Consider the following 20,972-nt stretch of genomic DNA (forward strand, 5'->3'; position numbering starts at 1 on the left):
AAAGCATCGTCTAATTTGTCGGCCCATTCTTTTTTATTTATTCCTACGGTTTTTTCAAGTATTCGTATTAAACCTCGATTAGTCACTTCGGCTTGCCATTTGTTTGAGGGTGATATGCTGTTGAGACCCGGTGATAGACCCCATACCTTGTTAATATTTTTTCGAGTTGATGATTGCAAAAATGGGTTCCTCTATCACTTATTAAAGCCTTTGGTGTCCCGAAGCGAGAAAACAGTTTTTTCAGAAATTTTACCACTACTCTTCCATTATTTGTTGGAAGAGCCTCGGCCTCCGCCCATTTAGACAAGTAATCGACTGCCACAAGTATATATTTGTTTCCCTTTGAAGGCGGGAAAGGTCCCATGAAATCGAGCCCCCACACATCAAAGATTTCACAAACGAGAATGCCATTTTGAGGCATTTCGTGTTTGGAAGAAATATTACCTGATCTCTGGCAGGCATCACATGTCTTTACAAGGTTTTGTGCATCCTTGTAAATGGTTGGCCAGTAAAATCCTGAATCAAATACCTTTCGTGCGGTACTTGCGGCACCATGATGTCCTCCGTATGGACCTTCATGACAATGACGGAGAATTCTTCGTGCTTCATTACCATGGACACACCTTCGGATGAGTTGGTCGGCACACATTTTGAAAAGATAGGGGTCTTCCCAAAAGTAATGCTTTACATCAGCAAAGAATTTCTTTCTTTGATGATGTGGCCATCCCTTGGTGACTATACCGCTAGCTAGGAAATTAGCGTAGTCGGCATACCATGGCTCTTGTCTACTCTCCATCATTTCCAAGGATTCTGTGGGAAATTTCTCGTTGATTTGCTCGTCTCTGGTCGTTTCCAAAGCTGGGTCTTCTAAGCGTGAGAGATGATCTGCAGCAGTGTTTTCTGCTCCTCTTTTGTCCTTGATTTCGATGTCGAATTCTTGGAGGAGTAGAATCCATCTGATCAAACGGGGTTTTGCGTCTTGTTTCTTGAAGAGGTACCTGATGGCTGCATGGTCTGTATAGACTACAGTTTTAGAAAGAACAAGATAAGAACGAAATTTATCAAAAGCAAACACCACTGCTAGTAATTCTTTTTCTGTAGTTGTATAATTTTCTTGTGCATCATTAAGAGTTTTACTAGCATAATAGATTGGGTGGAAATGCTTTTCTTGTCTTTGTCCCAAGACTGCTCCAACAGCAAAGTCACTTGCATCACACATGATTTCGAAAGGAAATTTCCAATCTGGTGCTATCATGATAGGTGCATTGACTAGCATTTCCTTGAGGGTTAGAAATGCTTGATTGCATTCCTTGTCAAAGATGAAGGGTGCATCTTTTTCAAGTAATTTTGTTAGAGGCCTTGAAATTTTTGAAAAGTCCTTGATAAACCTTCTATAAAATCCGACATGCCCTAGGAAACTTCTGATTGCTCTTACGGAGGATGGAGGAGGTAATCGAGAAATAGTTTCTATTTTTGCTCGATCAACTTCCATTCCTTCGCTTGAGATTTTGTGACCGAGTACTATTCCCTCTGTTACCATGAAATGGCATTTTTCCCAGTTAAGGGCGAGGTTAGTTTCCTCACATCGGGATAGCATTCGTTCAAGATTATCGAGGCATTGGTCATATGAGTCTCCAAAGATGGAAAAGTCGTCCATGAAGACTTCCATTGTCTTTTCTATCATATCATGGAAAATGGCCACCATACAACGTTGGAATGTTGCAGGCGCATTACATAGACCGAATGGCATGCGTTGATATGCGAAAGTTTCGTAGGGATATGTGAAAGTTGTTTTCTCTTGGTCTTCTGGTGCTATCGGTATTTGAAAGTAACCTGAAAAACCATCTAAGAAACAATAAAATTTATGACCGGACAGTCGTTCTAACATTTGATCAATGAAGGGTAAAGGAAAGTGGTCTTTTCTTGTTGCTTCATTTAATCGCCTATAATCTATACAAACTCGCCATCCTGTGACAGTTCTCGTTGGTATTAATTCATTTTTCTCATTAGTTATTACCGTCATACCTCCTTTCTTCGGGACTACTTGAACGGGACTTACCCACGGACTATCGGAGATAGGGTAGATTAGTCCGGCGTCAAGCAGCTTGATGACTTCATTTTTAACCACTTCTTGAACATTGGGGTTCACTCTTCGTTGTGGTTGAATTACTGTTTTGTAGTCATCATTCATTAAAATTTTGTGCGTGCACATGGAAGGGCTTATTCCTTTAATATCTACAAGCTTCCAAGCGATCGCGTTTTTGTGTTTTTTAAGTAGGTTAATTAATTTCTCTTTTTCTACGTTACTTAATTTAGATGAAATAATTACAGGTAAATCACCATCTTTGCCTAGAAAAGCATATTCCAAACCTTTAGGAAGTTCTTTGAGCTCAATGGGTGGGTCTTTAGAAGACACCTTATTTTGTGGTTCATCTAGATTAAGAACCTTAAAGGTTTGTTCTATGGCTATCTCTTCCTCGACAAAGTGGTCTTCTTCGTTAGTTGTATCGGGTGGTTCAGCTTCATTTTCAATTAGGGGGTCATTATTGCCAAAAGGATATTTCATTGAACGCTCAAGATCTATGCTCCTTTTGAATGCCCCTAACTGAAGAAGTAGATTGTTGAATTTCCGATTTTTCAATGCTTTATGAGTTTGTACGAAAGGTTTTCCCAAGACTAGGGGGCGTCATCAAGGATGACGAAGTCGGTTGGGATTACCAATTGATTTGTGTGAACCAAAACATCTTCAACTACACCGATTGATTTTATCACTTTTTGATCGGATAGAAAAATGGGAATTTGAAGTGGAGTAAAATCACTAATACTTAATTTTTCAAAAATGTAGTTAGGCATTATGTTAACACAAAGATCTTTATCAATAGTGATATTACTAATAAATGAATTTTGAAAGAAACATGGAACCGGTGTAATGTTAATTTCAAAAGGGTCTTCTTTTATTAGCGAAGTTTGATCATTAGTTAACTTAACACTCACTAGTTCTTTGATTTTAGCACTAGTGTTTAACTCTTTTAAAAACTTGGCATGAGGGGTTATTAAACAATGATTTTCGAAAGTAGGTGACAAGAGATTAATTTCTTCAAAATTAGACTCTTCATGAATTTTAACATTATCGGACTCACCTTTTTCATTGTTTAACTCATGTGTCGGTTTTTCACTTTCTTGTTCTTCCATTTTTACATTTTCAACTATCTCTACGTTATTATTACTATTCAATTCTTCTCTTGCGCGGGATTCCTCTTCCCTTGCGCGAGATTCTTTTATGTAACGTTCGATAGTTTTAATGTGTTCTAATATCCTATTGGTCACTTCGGTGAGAGAAAAAGAATTTGGATCCTCAAAGCTTGAATCCGGTTGTTCGATCCTTGGCTCCTCATAATACTCATATGAAGTAGATGGTTCACACCATTGTTCTTCATTGTAAGTATATGATGGATAAGGGTCGAAACTTTGTTCTTCATAGTACTCATATGAGGTGGGTTGTTCACGCCATGGTTCCTCATAATAAGAGTATGAAGGTGGTGGCTCATATCTTGAGTCATCAAAGTATGAGTATGAAGGCTCATACCTTGGTTCATCAAAATATGAGTATGAGGGAGGAGGTTCATACCTCATCGACCGTTTTTTACTTATTACAGAAGAGAGAGAGCACCTTACAGAAGAGAGATAGCACATCAAAATATGAGTATGAGGGAGGAGGTTCATACCTTTGGTCTTCATAAGATGTGTATGAAGTTGATGGCTCGTACCTGGGCTCCTCATAATGGTTGTATGAATTGGATGGTTGATATGAGTTATTATATTGAACGAGCGTGCGTTACGACAATTAGTGCAATAATTACCCCTATAATCATCCTCATCATAGGTGTAGTTGTAACCTCTTGAGTATTGATCCATAAGAATCACTCAACAGACCACAACCGAGTCTCGGGACCAGAAAACAAAAATAAAATGGAAACAGAAGCTGGACACGGCCCCGTGTTGAGTGAACACGGCCCCGTGTTCAGGGTCTGTATCTGGGCGTTTAATTAAAGTTACTGGTCACTTTGGACACGGGGGCGTGTTCAGTGAGCACAGCCCCGTGTTCCGACTCTGTATCTGGGTATCTAACTAAAAATGTGCAGCACGGGGGCGTGTTCAGTGAGCACGGCCCCGTGTTCAGGCTACTGTAAATGCAAACTAAACTAAAATGCAGAAAAATGTGCGCGCGTTTTAAAAAGGTTTTGAAAAACTGATTAGGCCGTCGATCTTAAGCTTTCTTAAAATCCTTGTGTCCCCGGCAACGGCGCCAAAAACTTGATGTGCGTGAAGTGTGTTATATTTTTAATGTATATTTAAGCCCTTTTTACACTTTTAGCCAAGTTTTAAATTTATAAAACACGATATTCACTAACACTAAACACACATATGGGCAAGTGCACCCATCGTTGATGTAGTATAGTGTTGGTAAAATACCGAGGTCGTCCAAGGACACAAGAGCTTTTAATACCGGTTTATCCTCAACGTCTAATCAAATCAAAAAGTGAGAAAAATATTTTTTAAGCTAAGAAAATAAAAACTAACTAAATGCTGAAAAATAAAAATAAAATAAAAACAGATAGACAAGATGAATCACTTGGATCCGACACGTGTATTAGTATAACCTTTGATTATTTTCGCACTTAGAAACATCATAATTGGTAAGTCGTAATTAGAAACAATGTTGTAATGAAATATATAACTATAAATCAACATTATGAAGAAAACCCTTAATGTACTTAAATTACTCGGTAATACATCTTCAGCAATTACTTGCGTAGAACAAAACAGAAGTGATGAAATGCTTACTGCGGTTAACAACAATCAAAGAGATGGATGATGTCATCTAAGAATGAAAGGGCAAAGATAAAACAAGAAACACGAACCGGCAAAGCACTTGAGCAAACATAGATCAACATACTCCGAAAAGCGCGAAAACAACACTACAGGTGAGCAGCAGAAAGAGAATACCAGCAAACAAAGCTAATACGAATTAGCATAATACGTGATGAAATTTTACCTGATTCGTCAAACAAGAATGATTGTCGTCATACCATGACCACCAGCGTCGGTTTCGCGGCCGGAACCCTAACCATCCTTGTCACCTCCAGCATCGATCTTCAAAGGTTCCACCATGGCAGGAACTTTCTCTCTAGATCTGTTGTGATTTTTTCTTGATTTATGAGAGAGAACGAGAGAGAAATACGGTAATAAAAAACTGTTGTGATTTTTTCTTGATTTATGAGAGAGAAAGAGAAATACGGTAATAAAAAACTAATTTTGTTGTGTTTGAATTTGAAATCCCCTATTTGAATTTGGAATCCCCCCATAGAAATGAGGTGTTTTTCCAGTATGCATTAGAAGTTGTAATGAATTAGGAGTTGTAATGCATGCATTAATACTTGTAAAAATATTAATTTTAAATAATTTAGGTAAATGACCATCTTTGCCTCTCGAATATGCATTATAATTTATACAGATATAGATATTATTAATTATATTATATAAATGGCTCGGTTCAGTTAATTTTGGTTTAGCGATGTTACAAAGAAAATGATAACAAGTTTTTGGTAATTCGGTTTTTGGTTAATCGGTTTTCAGTTAACTTTGAATATTTTTGTTGATTTTAGTTTGATTTGCTCTCTGAACCTTTCGGTCGGTTAACGATTCATATCAATTTTTTTTAATTAAAAAACTAAAGCAATACTATACTCAGATTAAAGAGAATAAAATGTTCGTTTTTATGATATAATTTTCTTTAAAAAAGATTAATATACGAAAAAGTTATGTCCGTTTAAAAATCATGGGTAGTTAGTTTTTCATAAGGTGATAAAGTGTAACTAATAATTAACTAATCAAAATTTTGTTAAAATTGAGGAATTAAAGTGTAATAAGTTTAGGGCCAAAAAAGTAAATAATGTTTAAAAGACTAAATTATCCTCATTTTAAGGGGTCTATCTATAAATAAAGGGGGGAAAGTTTTTATTTTTTGGGTATTTTAAAATACCACTCCCTCATGCATTATAATATAGTATAGATATTCCTATTTACACATTGTGTACGAAAAAGATTATTTGTTGTTATTTTCTTAAATCACTGATGTGCGTGAAGTGTGTTATATTTTTAATGTATATTTAAGCCATTTTTACACTTTTAGCCAAGTTTTAAATTTATAAAACACGATATTCACTAACACTAAACACACATATGGGCAAGTGCACCCATCGTTGACGTAGTATAGTGTTGGTAAGATACCGAGGTCGTCCAAGGACACAAGAGCTTTTAATACCGGTTTATCCTCAACGTCTAATCAAATCAAAAAGTGAGAAAAATGTTTTTTAAGCTAAGAAAATAAAAACTAACTAAATGCTGAAAAATAAAAATAAAATAAAAACAGATAGACAAGATGAATCACTTGGATCCGACACGTGTATTAGTATAACCTTTGATTATTTTCGCACTTTTGCACTTGTTTAAGAGATTATCTTAGTTATTGTAGCAGGCCCCTCTTTTGAAGGCGACGTCACCCTCAACCCAGTAGTTTGAGTCAGCAAGGATACAATCCTAAAGGGTCGGATTATTGAAAGATAATGAATTAAGTTATTAATGCAAATTGTGGTAGGCCCCGCTTTCGGCGGTGACGTTACCCTCGGCTAAGTAGTCTGAGTCAGCAGGGATACAGTCCTAAATAGCCGGGTTATAGTATTAATAGTAGTTAACTTATGAGGGGGTCAAAGAGTTTGGATCCCCGCCATCCAATACCTATGGGCATTGAAGGAGATCCTACTAAATTTGACTCAGGTCCCAAGCAGGACCTCTAAACGCTGAACAAGGGCAAGACCTTTACCAAACCGTTCCCTTAACCCCCGACCAGGTAGCCAACATACCTCCATATAGACCGTGGAGATATGAATGGTGAAAATCTTTTATTTTATATAGACAGTAAAATAATGCCAAGACACCACGGACAAACGATAAGGAAAGATCACCTTCAACATAAGCAACTAGTTATTAAAGTCATTAATACAAAACCAAATAAAAAGTGCAAAAGATTAAAAATAAAAAGTATTATACTAAACAATTGTCTTCACCAAGTGATGTAAGAGACTTAGGCAAACATGGCCTTGATTGTCAAGAACTCTTACGATCAATCTTGGATCCCGAGACGACTCACACACTCTACGATGGACAATGGATGATGGTGGTGGATGATGGTGTTATGGTGGTGGTGGGTGGTGGATGAAGTGTGAGAGAGGTGGTGTGCCAAGGGATGAGATGGAATGAAACCAAGCACTCCTATTTATAGGCTGAACAGAAGGCTGAGCACGGCCCCGTGTCCGCTGGACACGCCCCCGTGCCCGTCTGACATTCTCTCTCCTCATTAATTGTAATTCGCAATTACAATTAATGCGCCTGCTGTACTTTCACCACGCCCCCGTGCCCGCTGGACACGGCCCCGTGGTGGGCAATGGAAGCTTCTATAAGTTTGTCTTTTATGCTGCTTCTTGGGCACGGCCCCGTGCTGGCTGGGCACGGGGCGTGTTCAGACTTCTGCTTTCTCTTCTTTGCCTTGGAGGATGCTGTTGAGGGTCCGGGCAGTCTACTTTTATTCCTTTTCTTGTATTTATGCTAGAATTAGTTGTCTTTTTGTTTCTTTTGTGAATTTGAGCTCATTTCATCCTGAAAATACAAAAGAAAGACAAAAACACTCTTTTTCCAACATTAGTACTTAAAAAGGGTTAGTTTTATGCCTTAATTGATGTGATTTATATGTTGTATTTTACACACATCAATCACTTATACATTAAAGCATTATCTACTTGTACCTTTTAATCCCTGTGTCGATATTGAACAAGACAACTACCGAAACGCCGACAAAAATGTGTAGGTCGTCATGCTATCTTTGGATTTTTTTTAAACATTATAGTTTATAAGATATGTCAAGAATCAGTAAAAAAAATATAAGTTTGTTATGGAGGGGTGAATTGTAACTATATTATCTGTAATTTTGTTAAAACCTTAGGGATTTAAGTGTAATAAATTTAGGGGCTAAAAAATAAATAGTGTTTAAAAGACTAAACTACCCTTATTTTAGGTGTTTTTCTATAAATAAAGGGGGGTTCTTATTTTTTGAGTATCTTAAAATACCCTTGCCTCATGCATCATAATAATAAGTCATTTATCATAATAAGTCATTTTGAGAAAGAATTCCAAACACCCCCTTGAACTTCATTGAATTCCTGCAAACCAAACTCTAAAAAGATTTGAACGCCTTCGTAGTTAAGAAATACAATACTAAGAAATGAGACGTGACAAGCAAGAGAAAGAAAAAAAAAACACCGGGATGAGACGAGGAAACCAATTACTTGTTCAGTTGTTTGTTAGTTAAACGGAAACCATTTTGCGAAGGTTCGATGGCGGTGAGCAAGAAGAAAGGGTACGGTTGGGCGGTTTCAGCCGGACTCAATGCCGCCTTTGCCGCTATTTCCGCCAAATTCATCACCCCTCAGGTACCATCATCATATCATTTTTATTCATTCCCCATCGGAACCCTAATCCAGAAAATTTAAAGTTAATCGACTTTTAGTTTTATTGCAAATGCCGTATTAGATAGCTAATGATCAGATCGCCTACTCACATATATTCATTACGATTTCCACTCGGAAGTTTGTTTACTTTAGTTTTTTGAACAACAGAGGTTTAGTTTAGCTCTTATATGTTTCCCCATCATCTACGCATTTCAAAACCCTAGGGACTGATCTGGCTACTAAGACCATGTGTAGTGGTTAACACCCCACCCTTGGGTGTTTTGCGTCATGTGGCAGTCTAGTGAGCAATGGGCCGTTTTCTAAAATGGGTGTAGTGGAGATGTAGGCATTGTGGGCATTGTGGGGTATTATGTGTGTAATAATATTAAGAGTAAACTGCCATTTTGGTCCCTGAGATTTGGTCACTTTTGCCACTTTAGTCCGAAACTCAAACCTTTTAAATCTGGGTCCATGTGGATTCACTTTTATTGCCATTTTGGTCCAAAAATGAAATCAACTAATATTTGACTAATAAAATCCTGTTATTTTGTCCTTTTTCTCAGGGGTAAAACGGTCAATATAACTTTATTATAACACATTATTAATTAAATTAATGAAATCAACTGATAAAGTGGCAAAAGTGACCAAACCTCAGGGACCAAAATGGCAGTTTACTCTAAAATTAAATAAAAAAACATCAAAAAAATCTGATTGGTTTTACAAAAGGAAAATAAAGGTGATTGGACACAAGAAAAGGGGCAAGGCGTGGAAAATACAACGCCAAATGCCAATTTAGGTTGAAAAACGCCCCTGGGGGCCGAGCTCGGGCGTGGATTGGGCGTTTTGGGGGTTAAAAACGCCCCATTCCGAACGATTACGCACGGTCTAACAATGAATTCTGGATATGCACTTCTGCTGTATAATATGATTTGTTGGTGTAAGCTTGGTTTAAAAAAGCGCGCGATTTTTTCGCAAAAAGATGACGCCTCTTGTATTTTCCATATTTTTGTGCAGCAGGTTGTTGTACATCATTGTTTTCAGGTTGTATGTGTATGTAATTTCCATATTAAAACATATATAAGCTTACTTGTCTCTGAATATTGGGTATATGATTCTAGAAACCTATAGTAGATGTATACAAAAGTATATAATTATCTGCGCCTCGGTTTAGATCTTGTCGCTTTTGTGCGCTTCTCTCTTTTAAAAACAAGGGTGTAAGAGGTTCATATGTTCATGGGTGCACAAATTTTTTCGGTTATTCGGTTCGCTTCCTAACCGTATACGAATTGCTTGTTTGGTTTTCACTTTTCAGTTTGGTTATCGGTTCCACAAATCTTGCTTATAAGGATAAACTGAATAAAATCCGGTTTAAGTGGATAACCAAACCAAATAAATTGGTTTAGTTGGTTAAAATCGGTTCGGTTTTTCAGATTGGTTTGGAATTTTAATATCAAATAAACAGATATCCGAATCGATGAACACCGCTATCTGTACGTTGAAACCACACAGCTACATTATAACCTAGATAAGTAGTAATTTTGTTAGTTTAGGGGTTATGGGTTTAGGGTTTGTCAGTGTCACAATGTTCGATTAAAGCAAATAATATGGTTTAAAAATGAATGTGTATGCAACTAATACACATTGTTTTTCTTCATTTAACAGCTTATTAGGTATGGTATGGTTATGTTGTTCAATGTAATGATGTGGGGATGCTATGTGAATAGCTTGAAAGCTCTCTCTTCTCTGCAAGCTACCGTAACCAACTTTGCAACCAACTTCCTTTCTTCCGGTTTGGCTGGATTTTTCCTCTTTGAGGAACCATTGTCACCCAAGGTACATATATCAACTTTGCTCTGTTGTTGACGCCATTACAACTATACGCGAATCGGATCTGATTCGTTTTCATTTCATAGTTTTGGTTGGTACGTCGCTAATTTGACTTCAGATTCTTAGTTAACATACAAAGTATGTGTCTTGGTATCAAAGTTACGCAGCCTGAATATGAAAAAGGTGAAAGGCTTGGAAGCAAATGTTTTTATCTTGGGGTGTCGAACCTAGACACTGCCTTTATTCGTGTTAAAACATCAACCCTAACCCGCACACACTTAAAATCGTGTACACGACCCATTTATCTAAACATGCCAAGCTGGTGGGTGTAACAAAATGGGTTACATGAGTCATAAATGGGTTAATGGGTCACTCCAGTCTGGTTTAACTAAACGGGCTAAACAGGTCAACTCAAGCACGCCCTGATTATTTTCATGTTGTGTTTTGGGTCATCAGAGCTGGAAATCCCTGTCTCTAACTTGTTATTCTTAAACTGATTCGTGATTTTAAGATTCAAAAACTCATAACCAAAACCACAGTCTTACTGAATTCCACCCACTTGGACCCGTAGTTATAAAACGAATGGTTCAGATAATATACACGGCCCAAACGTTAGAAAAATGACCCTGATGAACACAATCTTCTGCTTACGTTACGGGTCAACACCATTTGGACTTTGGGACATACTGATGGTATGGTATTGATTTGGTTTCACTTTCACAAGATTGTTGTATTTCCCTTAAATGAAGGGCATTTTAGATATGGTCATACATTTTACTTCTACTATATGTCAAATCAAACATTGCTATTCACATAGTTGTTAATGGCGAATAGCGACAAATAGCTATAAGGTACCTATATGCTACATAGCGAATAGCGATACACTAGAAAAAAATTTAAAATATTTTATATGTATATTATATCAAAATACCCTGGTATATATGCTATTTTACATGTATATTTAACAAAAAACCTAAAATCCAGCTATTTTATAGCTATATTTAATTGCTATTTATATTAAAAAAACATAAAAATAAAAAAATAAAAACTAAAGTGTCGCTACTCTCGCTATGCATTGCTACAGCCCTAATAGTGACACTATACCTATACGCTACGTAGCGTGCTATAGCAATCGCTATTGACAACTATGGCTATTCATGTGATGGGACAGATTCATGGTTTTAAAAAACCTTTGAGGCGTGCGCCTCAAGGCAAAACGGCCAAAAAATGAGTCAGAGCGGCTGAGGCGCTAAGAAAGCTGCGCCTCAGGGGATTTTGATAGTTGTTTTTGATGTTTTTGACTTTTTGTGTCAGTTTCAAGCATTTCATGTCTTTTTTAAGTGTGTTTTTGATGATTTTGATGAATCTGATGATGAAATTAGTTAGTATTATTATTTTTATAATATATAAATTTTATATTTATTTATTAATACTGCCTCGGCCTTACGTCTCGTTTCGCCTCGAGGCTTACGCCTCGTGAGGCGAAGGGAAAACGCCTCGAAATTCGTTTCCGTTCTTTTAAACCTTGGACAGATGAAATTGTTTCTATTTTTTTTTTTTTTTTCAAAATGACCATATCGAAGACAATCATGTCGGGCTGGCAGGTTGAATTAACTTTCAACAGATTCTAATTATTATATTTCATCAGTGGTTTGCAGGTGCCCTACTCATTGTAGTTGGTGTATTCATACTTAGTAAGTCAAGTGTAGAAGAGAAAACGAACAAGGATTGAAAGCTTCATTTTCTTTATCATTTAGCCTCAGAAGATAAATGGCAGGTTGTCAGAAAGACGTATGTCGGGCTGGCTGTTTTGCAGGTGAACCAACTGCCAACAGTTGTTCCATGCATTGTTTCAAACTGAGCCTTTGTTATTTAAGTTGAATTTGATTTCTTTAACTTATTTTTGTCAGAATGGCTCAAATCTTTTAGTTATACCCGTAGACGTGTGTGTAATTTGGGCCAGTTCACCCATTGATATACTAAAAACTTGGTCGTTTAGTTCGGGTAATTCAAGTTTGTATTTTCTACCCAACTTGCCACAAGAATTAGGATCTGGTTAGTAATGGTATAAGCCAAAGCTTTAATAGTAGTAACAATAAAATAAAAATACTATAACAATAAGGGCTGCTTGGTTTTGTAAAAGTTTCAAGGGCTCTTCAGTCGTTTTATATAAGTTCAGGGGCTGTATGTGTTCAGTCATTCCTTTTAATGTTGTTTAACACAGAATTTGGTATTGATCATTGAGTAGAATTACTTTTGTAGCTGTTAGCACTAAAATTTACTCATCCTCGTGTTTTAATTTCTGTTATTAATCATTTAATCTAAGCTAGATATATGTGTTTGATTTACGAGTTTAGAAGAAGCCAAAAAATAAAAAAAAAATGATAGTTATATTACGTGTATTCTAAGGTCGGTTGTTATGGAATAATGCCGGTAGTGTTAACAGCCAAGTCATGGCTAACGCGGATCACCTTTTTTAGCACCGGAGGCGTGAGCCCATGTTGGTGGCGTTAACGAAGGGCGTGAAAGGGTTGAAGAGGATGTGGCGCCGATGTATATGAAGGCCCAACACCAGTAGCATCCCCACTTTACATCACCTCCCAACCCGACATTTTCAACACAAGCTCAAGGCATGCCTCAACAACAAACTTCTCTTTTTTGGGGCTCAATCATGGAAAGTGCAATTTCGACCCGTGAGTATTTTATGTTATTCCAAATTTGAAATTTCATACTTCAGTTGTCACGATATATCATTTTGAGATGTGGCCTGTAATGCTTAGGTGTGTGACTCATTTTATGTATAAATTACAAATTATATTTTTTGCCACATGAAGAAGTCATCGATGACACTTTATTAGAAATCACACATTTTTTTGGACGACTAAATTTATTGTTCCACTTAGCAGTTAAGGAATAAAAAAAATACCCCCAAGTTGTAGGAAATCGCTTGAAGAGCATAAGTTGAGAAAAGATGCTTAATCCAATATTCTAATTATGCCAATGCTTAGACAGTAAAGCATCCCATTAAGTGACCTTGACTAACGGACGCCTTATGGGGGTGTTCAATGCATAATGTTTAGGGCTTAGTGGGATGCTAATTTTGATTGTATGGTATACGCATATCCTTTTAATTCACGTCATAGCCTAGGTTCCAAGAGTACAAGGGTTTTATCATCCTTAACAAACCCAAATATTAAATATTTGAATATTGATATTTGTGCAATTTTGAGTTCTTTATTCTTGAAACATAACTAATTTGTGAAAATAATCCGGCCTTTTTTCTTTCTTTGATAGTTTCAGCGCGCAAACGTCAAATCCCAAATCTCAATCTCAAGCCGCTGCTTCATTTGTAAGAAGATCATCGCTTGATTCCATGTCACCAAGGAAACGATAAGCTCTTACAATAACACAAGTACATTTAGTTTCCTATGTTCTGATTTATGTTTCAGTTTATATTGAAGTTTTATCACCTAAATTCCTGAAATTAAGTTTGAATAAGACAAACCATAGCACAAGGATTTTACCTGTATGAAAGAGATATAAACCCAAAATAACGTGCACTTATTGTAACAAAGTTTTGTGTAGTTTGAAGGTAGACCATTGGAGAGTGCAAAGTAGATGGAAGCACATGTTCAGTTTAAGAAGGGTTATTACCAAGGGACCATGAAAAAAAAGATGTAGAAGTTCAATGACATTTGTATTGTCATAGGTTTTACATGGCTACTCCTTAGTGTTATTTAACCTTCTCCATTGCAATGCGGGTTGGCTTCTATCTAGCATTTGTATACGTTACGCCTTAATTTGTAAGCCCCCGCCCGCAACGCGGCAGGGTTCCCATCTAGTTAATATTTAATTTGATGATATATACTAACAATAGTGTTGTGTTGTAGTGGTAAGGAATCCCAATAGTCTTTGTTAATACAGTGGTTCGATTCCATGAAGTTTAGTGTTTTAATTGATATTTTTTATGCTTTTTAAGTGGACATGGCTCTCTACTCCCACAAAAGTTTCTATGTTTGCTAATGTTTGGTAAGTTGAAGAAGAAATAGTTCTAAAGTCTATTGAGGTAGTGTAGGAGGGTTATGTTTGAAACCTTTTTTTAAGTTTGGAGTTCATCTTCTATATGTTTTGTTAATGTTAATTTCTTTCTATATTTTTATATCAAATCAAAACCAAAAGTATGACTTAGTCGATTAAAAATGTTACTTAAAAATGTTACTTTTTTGGAAAGGGCCCTGATTTTTATTTCATTTTGAGCCTCCAAAAAGATTGAACCAGCCATGTAAACAAGTTAGGTGCTCATGCCCCTTAGTGAATGTCATGATTTACGTTTGGATTTATCTAGCATCTATAGTATAGATGGCTTGAAATTTAGGTGCAACATATTTGAATAAAGCCTACCGCTATTTACCAACAATCATGGTGGAATTCAATATTTATCTTAGCATTTATGAACTTCGCAATAAATAATGGCTAGGCAACACAATCGTCACCTCCCTAGGGTTGCTCTTAGGGTAGTTTACACGACAACATGTTGCGGTGATTGTTTGGAGAGTTTACGGTTTGAGGAGGTGGAGTCCATCTCTTTAGGGTGTATGATTGGTAGGTGGACTAAAATGGTGGGGTCCATAGTTTTAAGGTACTTGTGGGTTGGCGTCACCAGTGTTTCGGTAGTTCTATGGTACATGAGGATGAAAATGACATGACATTGTATCATTTTCCTCCCTTAGTACTAGCCAGCTAGGCCCTCTAATGATATATAAGTGATAGTTTATTTATATCTTCATTGAGAACTTATATTTTAATTCATAGTTTTCAATCAATGAGAAAGTATACAACCCTTTCTACCAAACCATACTCTTTAACTTGCTATTTTTCTGATAAGGAACCCTACCTTTTGTTACCAAAATCTCTTGTTTAATCGACAAATAGATGGAGAGAGGGTTGTGTACCAACACAATTTGAAATTCTTAGCATGGTTAAATCGTCATAGCAATAAGCGTCTTTTTATGATATTAACTAGGTTAGAACCTCGTGTATTACACGAGTTGAATAAATATAATTTTATATATTAAATAATAAAAACTTATATCTTTATGAACCTTATATATTGTACGGGTTAAATAAATGTAATTTTATATATCAAATAATAAAAAAGTTATATCTTTAAAAATCATGTGTATTACACAGATTAAATAAATGTAATTATGTATACTAAATACTAAAAACGCCGTATCTTTTAAAAAAAACCCGTATATAATTGGGTTGAATAAATCTACCAAATAATAAAAAATTACATCCTTAAAAACCCCGTATATTACGCGTGTTGAATAGATATAAAAAAAAGTTATATCTTTAAAAACCATGTGTATTACACAGATTAAATAAATGTATTTTTGTACATTAAATACTAAAAACGTCGTATCTTTAAAAAAACTCGTGTATAGTCGGGTTGAAAAATCTAACAAATAATAAAAAATTATGTCCTAAATAAATGTAATTTTGTATATTAAATACTAAAAACGTCGTATCTTTAAAAAAACGTGTATAGTTGGGTTAAAAAATCTACCAAATAATAAAAAAAAATTATATCCTTAAAAACCCCGCGTTTTATTTGAGTTGAATAAACATAATTTTGTATACCAAATAATAAAAAAAAAGTTATGTTTTTAAATAATTAGGATAACATTTAATATTCATTTATTATTTATATATTTAATATAAGATAGGTAGATAAGAGAGGTATTTGTTTTAAAAATATATTAAATTAACAATTTAGATTTGAGGATAATATTTTATTAAAGTATGATAAAATTTAATATTAATTTATTATTTATTTATTTAGATAAATATAAATTCGAGGATACATTCAATGACACGTGTCCAAAAGTTGGTTTCTTTTATTATAGTAGTTTATTTATATCTTCATTGAGAACTTATATTTTAATTCATAGTTTTCAATCAATAAGAAAGTATACAACCCTTTCTACCAAACCATGCTCTTTAACTTACTATTTTTCTGATAAGGAACCCTACCTTTTGTTACCAAAATCTCTTATTTAATCGACAAATAGATGGAGAGAGGGTTGTGTACCAACACAATTTGAAATTCTTAGCATGGTTAAGTCATCATAGCAAAAAGCGTCTTTTTTATGATATTAACTAGGTTAGAACCCCGTGTATTATACGGGTTGAATAAATGTAATTTTATATATTAGATAATAAAAACTTATATCTTTATGAACCTTATATATTGTATGGGTTAAATAAATGTAATTTTATATATCAAATAATAAAAAAGTTATATCTTTAAAAATCATGTGTATTACACAGATTAAATAAATGTAATTTTGTATACTAAATACTAAAAACGTCGTATCTTTAAAAAAACCTGTATATAATGGGGTTGAATAAATCTATCAAATAATAAAAAATTACATCCTTAAAAACCCCGTATATTACATGTGTTGAATAGATATAAAAAAAAGTTATATCTTTAAAAACCATGTGTATTACACAGATTAAATAAATGCATTTTTGTACATTAAATACTAAAAACGTCGTATCTTTAAAAAAAACCGTGTATAGTCGGGTTGAAAAATCTAACAAATAATAAAAAAATATGTCCTAAATAAATGTAATTTTGTATATTAAATACTAAAAACGTCGTATCTTAAAAAAAACCGTGTATAGTTGGGTTGAAAAATCTACCAAATAATAAAAAAAAATTATATCCTTAAAAACCTCGTGTTTTACTCGAGTTGAATAAACATAATTTTGTATACCAAATAATAAAAAAAAAGTTATGTTTTTAAATAATTAGGATAACATTTAATATTAATTTATTATTTATATATTTAATATAAGATAAGTAGATAAGAGAGGTATTTGTTTTAAAAATATATTAAATTAACAATTTAGATTTGAGGATAATATTTTATTAAAGTATGATAAGATTTAATATTAATTTATTATTTATTTATTTATTTAGATAAATATAAATTTGAGGATACCTTCAATGACACGTGTCTAAAAGTTGGTTTCTTTTATTATAGTAGTTTATTTATATCTTCATTGAGAAGTTATATTTTAATTCATAGTTTTCAATCAATAAGAAAGTATACAACCCTTTCTACCAAACCATGCTCTTTAACTTACTATTTTTCCGATAAGGAACCCTACCTTTTGTTACCAAAATCTCTTATTTAATCGACAAATAGATGGAGAGAGGGTTGTGTACCAACACAATTTGAAATTCTTAGTATGGTTAAATCGTCATAGCAAAAAGCGTCTTTTTATGATATTAACTAGGTTAGAACCCTGTGTATTACACGTGTTGAATAAATATAATTTTATATATTAAAGAGTTAATTACACCGTTAGTCCCTGTGGTTTATAGAAAATAACAAGATTAGGTATTAATAGTTTAAAATCACACTTTGAGGTTCTAAGGCCCTGTTTGTTTGCCTCTTAATAGGCTCTTATTACCTTATGTCTGACCGGGTCAGATTTCAGATTGTTTGTTTCATCCCTCTTAATACTTACCCAGCCTCTTACTAGCCTCTGATCGGGTCATACATGGGAATGAGTCTGACCCACAGCTGAATGAAACATTAGACTTCAATACCCTTCTCCCTCAATTCTTTACAGCAACTCCATCAAACAATGCGCCGCTCCCCTTCATTCTTTTCCACAGATCAAATCAAGCAACAAACTTACCAAAAATTCAACCAAAACCAAGATAATCAAAAAGAAAAGTACTTTACATACCAGCAAAGTTTTCTCAAGAATCTCCAACTGAAAGGCAGTCTTCATCTTCCTTTTCACCCTGGGCTCACCACCCTCCGCCGGAATCTTGTTCTCCCCCTCCGAACCACCGCCGCCGCCACCATCACCGTCATTTCGGGTGAAAAAGATATAGGGGTAAAACTGATCGTGTATGATGATAGGGGAATCGGAGGCCAGTTCCAATTTAGGGGGGGTAAGGGTGTTTGGCTCTGAAAAATTTGCCGGAAAGTTACCTCCGCCGCCATACGCGGCGACGCCACAGTCGGAAAAATCCCACCGGCCACCACCGGACTCTCAGTCATCGTTGCCGGACCTTGTGTGGTTGCTTGGTGTTCAATTGCAGTGGCGACGGTGGTGTTGATGGTGGAGGGACTCTGGCTGCACATATGAAGAAATGGTTAGGTAGAGAGAGAGAAAGATGGTTTATAAAATGAAGAAAGATGGCTGCACATATGAAGAAATGGTTGGGTAAATTTTGGTTTTTTTAATTATGTTTATAAAATGATTTTTTTAATTAAAAGGGGTAAAAATGTTATTTTACACAGTCATTCAGATGTGTAACCAAACGCCACTTTACTAGTTCAGCATTTACTGGTTTAGAGCCTCTTACCCATTCAGACCTCTTATTCATTCAGCACTTATTGATTCAGATGTTGCCAAACAGCCCCTAACTTTTTATTTTGTAACAACATGAGGTATTAACACTAACTTTTGTTAACTTTTATGTTAAATTTAAGTGAAATTACGAAAATACCCTTTTACAACTACAGGGACCACTTTTGTAATTAACTTTTTATTTTACTTTAAGGACCGTTTCTGTAATTACTCTATAATTATATATTATATACACCCTGTTATATATTTAGTATACCTCATCATCCTATTTGATATATGTAATCGATAAATCTTTCAACTTGATTTCTTCCTTTTTCTTTCCTGTAAATGGAAAAACAAATCAAACTTATTTACTATTTTACTTTGATATATCAAAATTATTTACCAATCTCTGCACTTGTGGTTCAACGCCTACTTTCTCAAGTACACCTTTAAGCACATGACTCTGGTTGGGTCTAGAAGTTAATCTCACATCTTTCTATATACCTATGTGAACAAGGACATGGATGAACATACAATTACGCAGACTAATAAAACCTTTCTTTGTAGGCAAGAAGCACCGATCACATGATCAATTGCATGTCTCATTCTGTTGACTAAAGTAAAACTTGATCTGATATATAATATGTTGACCTAACACCCTGTTAAGTGTTAACCACCAGTAATTGCCATCCCCCAAATAAAAAAAAAACCTCAATCGATTAAACAATCCCGTCTACCCTAAATCGACAACCGCTGCTTCATCCAAACATCTCTTTCTTTCTAGATTTCGTTTTTTTTTATTTTTGTTAAAAACCCTTCAATCGGTTCGCTATATTTAAGGGGGCTACATCGACATTTCTCCTCGTAAACCCTAGAACCCAAATCGACATCTTGATTGTTCCCCTTTCCCTCTGGTCTGTGTTTTTACATATAAAAGAGTAAAATTAGTCCCATGGTTTACATAATGGTCCATTCACTTTATAAAAGAGTAAAATTATCCCGTAGATATAAAAAGACTGAAATACCCATGAGTTAGACAAAAAACTTAATAAAAGTTAGTGTTGATACCCAAACATGTTACAAAATGAAAAGTTGGTACCTCAAAGTGTGACTTTAAACTATTGATACCTGATCTTGTTATTTTCTATAAATCACAGGGACTAACGGTGTAATTAACTCTATATTAATAAATAAAAACTTACATCTTTATGAAACTTATATATTGTACGGGCTAAATAAATGCAATTTTATATATCAAATAATAAAAAATTATATCTTTAAAAATCATGTGTATTACACAGATTAAATAAATGTAATTTTGTATACTAAATACTAAAAACGTTGTATCTTTAAAAAAAACCCGTATCTAATCGGGTTGAATAAATCTACCAAATAATAAAAAATTACATCCTTAAAAACCTCGTATATTACACGTGTTGAATATATATAAAAAAAGTTATATCTTTAAAAACCATGTGTATTACACAGATTAAATAAATTTATTTTTGTACATTAAATACTAAAAACGTCGTATCTTTAAAAAACCCGTGTATAGTCGGGTTGAAAAATCTAACAAATAATAAAAAAAAAATATGTCCTAAATAAATGTAATTTTGTATATTAAATACTAAAAACGCCGTATCTTTAAAACAAAACCGTGTGTAGTTGGGTTGAAAAATCTACTAAATAATAAAAAAAATTATATCCTTAAAAACCTCGCGTTTTACTCGAGTTGAATAAACATAATTTTGTATACCAAATAATAAGAAAAGTTATGTTTTTAAATAATTAGGATAACATTTAATATAATTTATTATTTATATATTTAATATAAGATAAGTAGATAAGAGAGGTATTTGTTTTAAAAATGTATTAAATTAACAATTTAGATTTGAGGATAATATTTTATTAAAGTATGATAAGATTTAATATTAATTTATTATTTATTTATTTAGATAAATATAAATTTGAGGATACCTTCAATGACACGTGTCCAAAAGTTGGTTTCTTTTATTATAGTAGTTTATTTATATCTTCATTGAGAACTTATATTTTAATTCATAGTTTTCAATCAATAAGAAAGTATACAACCCTTTCTACTAAACCATGCTCTTTAACTTACTATTTTTCCGATAAGGAACCCTACCTTTTGTTACCAAAATCTCTTATTTAATCGATAAATAGATGGAGAGAGGG

The 20,972-nt window shown here is 34.3% G+C and overlaps 1 protein-coding gene across 1 annotated transcript; it reads left to right on the top strand.

Moving 5' to 3' along the window:
• Positions 1 to 8,332: 8,332 nt before the first annotated feature.
• LOC110918666 lies at positions 8,333 to 12,418 on the top strand. Its single transcript, XM_022162944.2, has 3 exons — positions 8,333 to 8,546; positions 10,227 to 10,397; positions 12,040 to 12,418. The coding sequence occupies exons 1-3, from the start codon at positions 8,451 to 8,453 to the stop codon at positions 12,121 to 12,123; spliced, it is 351 nt and encodes a 116-aa protein (XP_022018636.1). The 5' UTR covers positions 8,333 to 8,450; the 3' UTR covers positions 12,124 to 12,418.
• The last annotated feature ends 8,554 nt before the right edge of the window (positions 12,419 to 20,972 follow it).

This window comes from Helianthus annuus, chromosome 2 (genome assembly GCF_002127325.2).
Source record: "Helianthus annuus cultivar XRQ/B chromosome 2, HanXRQr2.0-SUNRISE, whole genome shotgun sequence".
NCBI lineage: Eukaryota > Viridiplantae > Streptophyta > Magnoliopsida > Asterales > Asteraceae > Helianthus > Helianthus annuus.

What these genes read in the sequence shown, in the direction of transcription:
- LOC110918666 (XM_022162944.2), top strand. Translation starts at nt 8,451, where the DNA reads ATGGCGGTGAGCAAGAAGAAAGGGTACGGTTGGGCGGTTTCAGCCGGA. An exon ending in CCAAATTCATCACCCCTCAG is followed by an intron (nt 8,547 to 10,226) that starts GTACCATCATCA and finishes TTCATTTAACAG; the next exon opens with CTTATTAGGTATGGTATGGT. An exon ending in AGGAACCATTGTCACCCAAG is followed by an intron (nt 10,398 to 12,039) that starts GTACATATATCA and finishes ATATTTCATCAG; the next exon opens with TGGTTTGCAGGTGCCCTACT.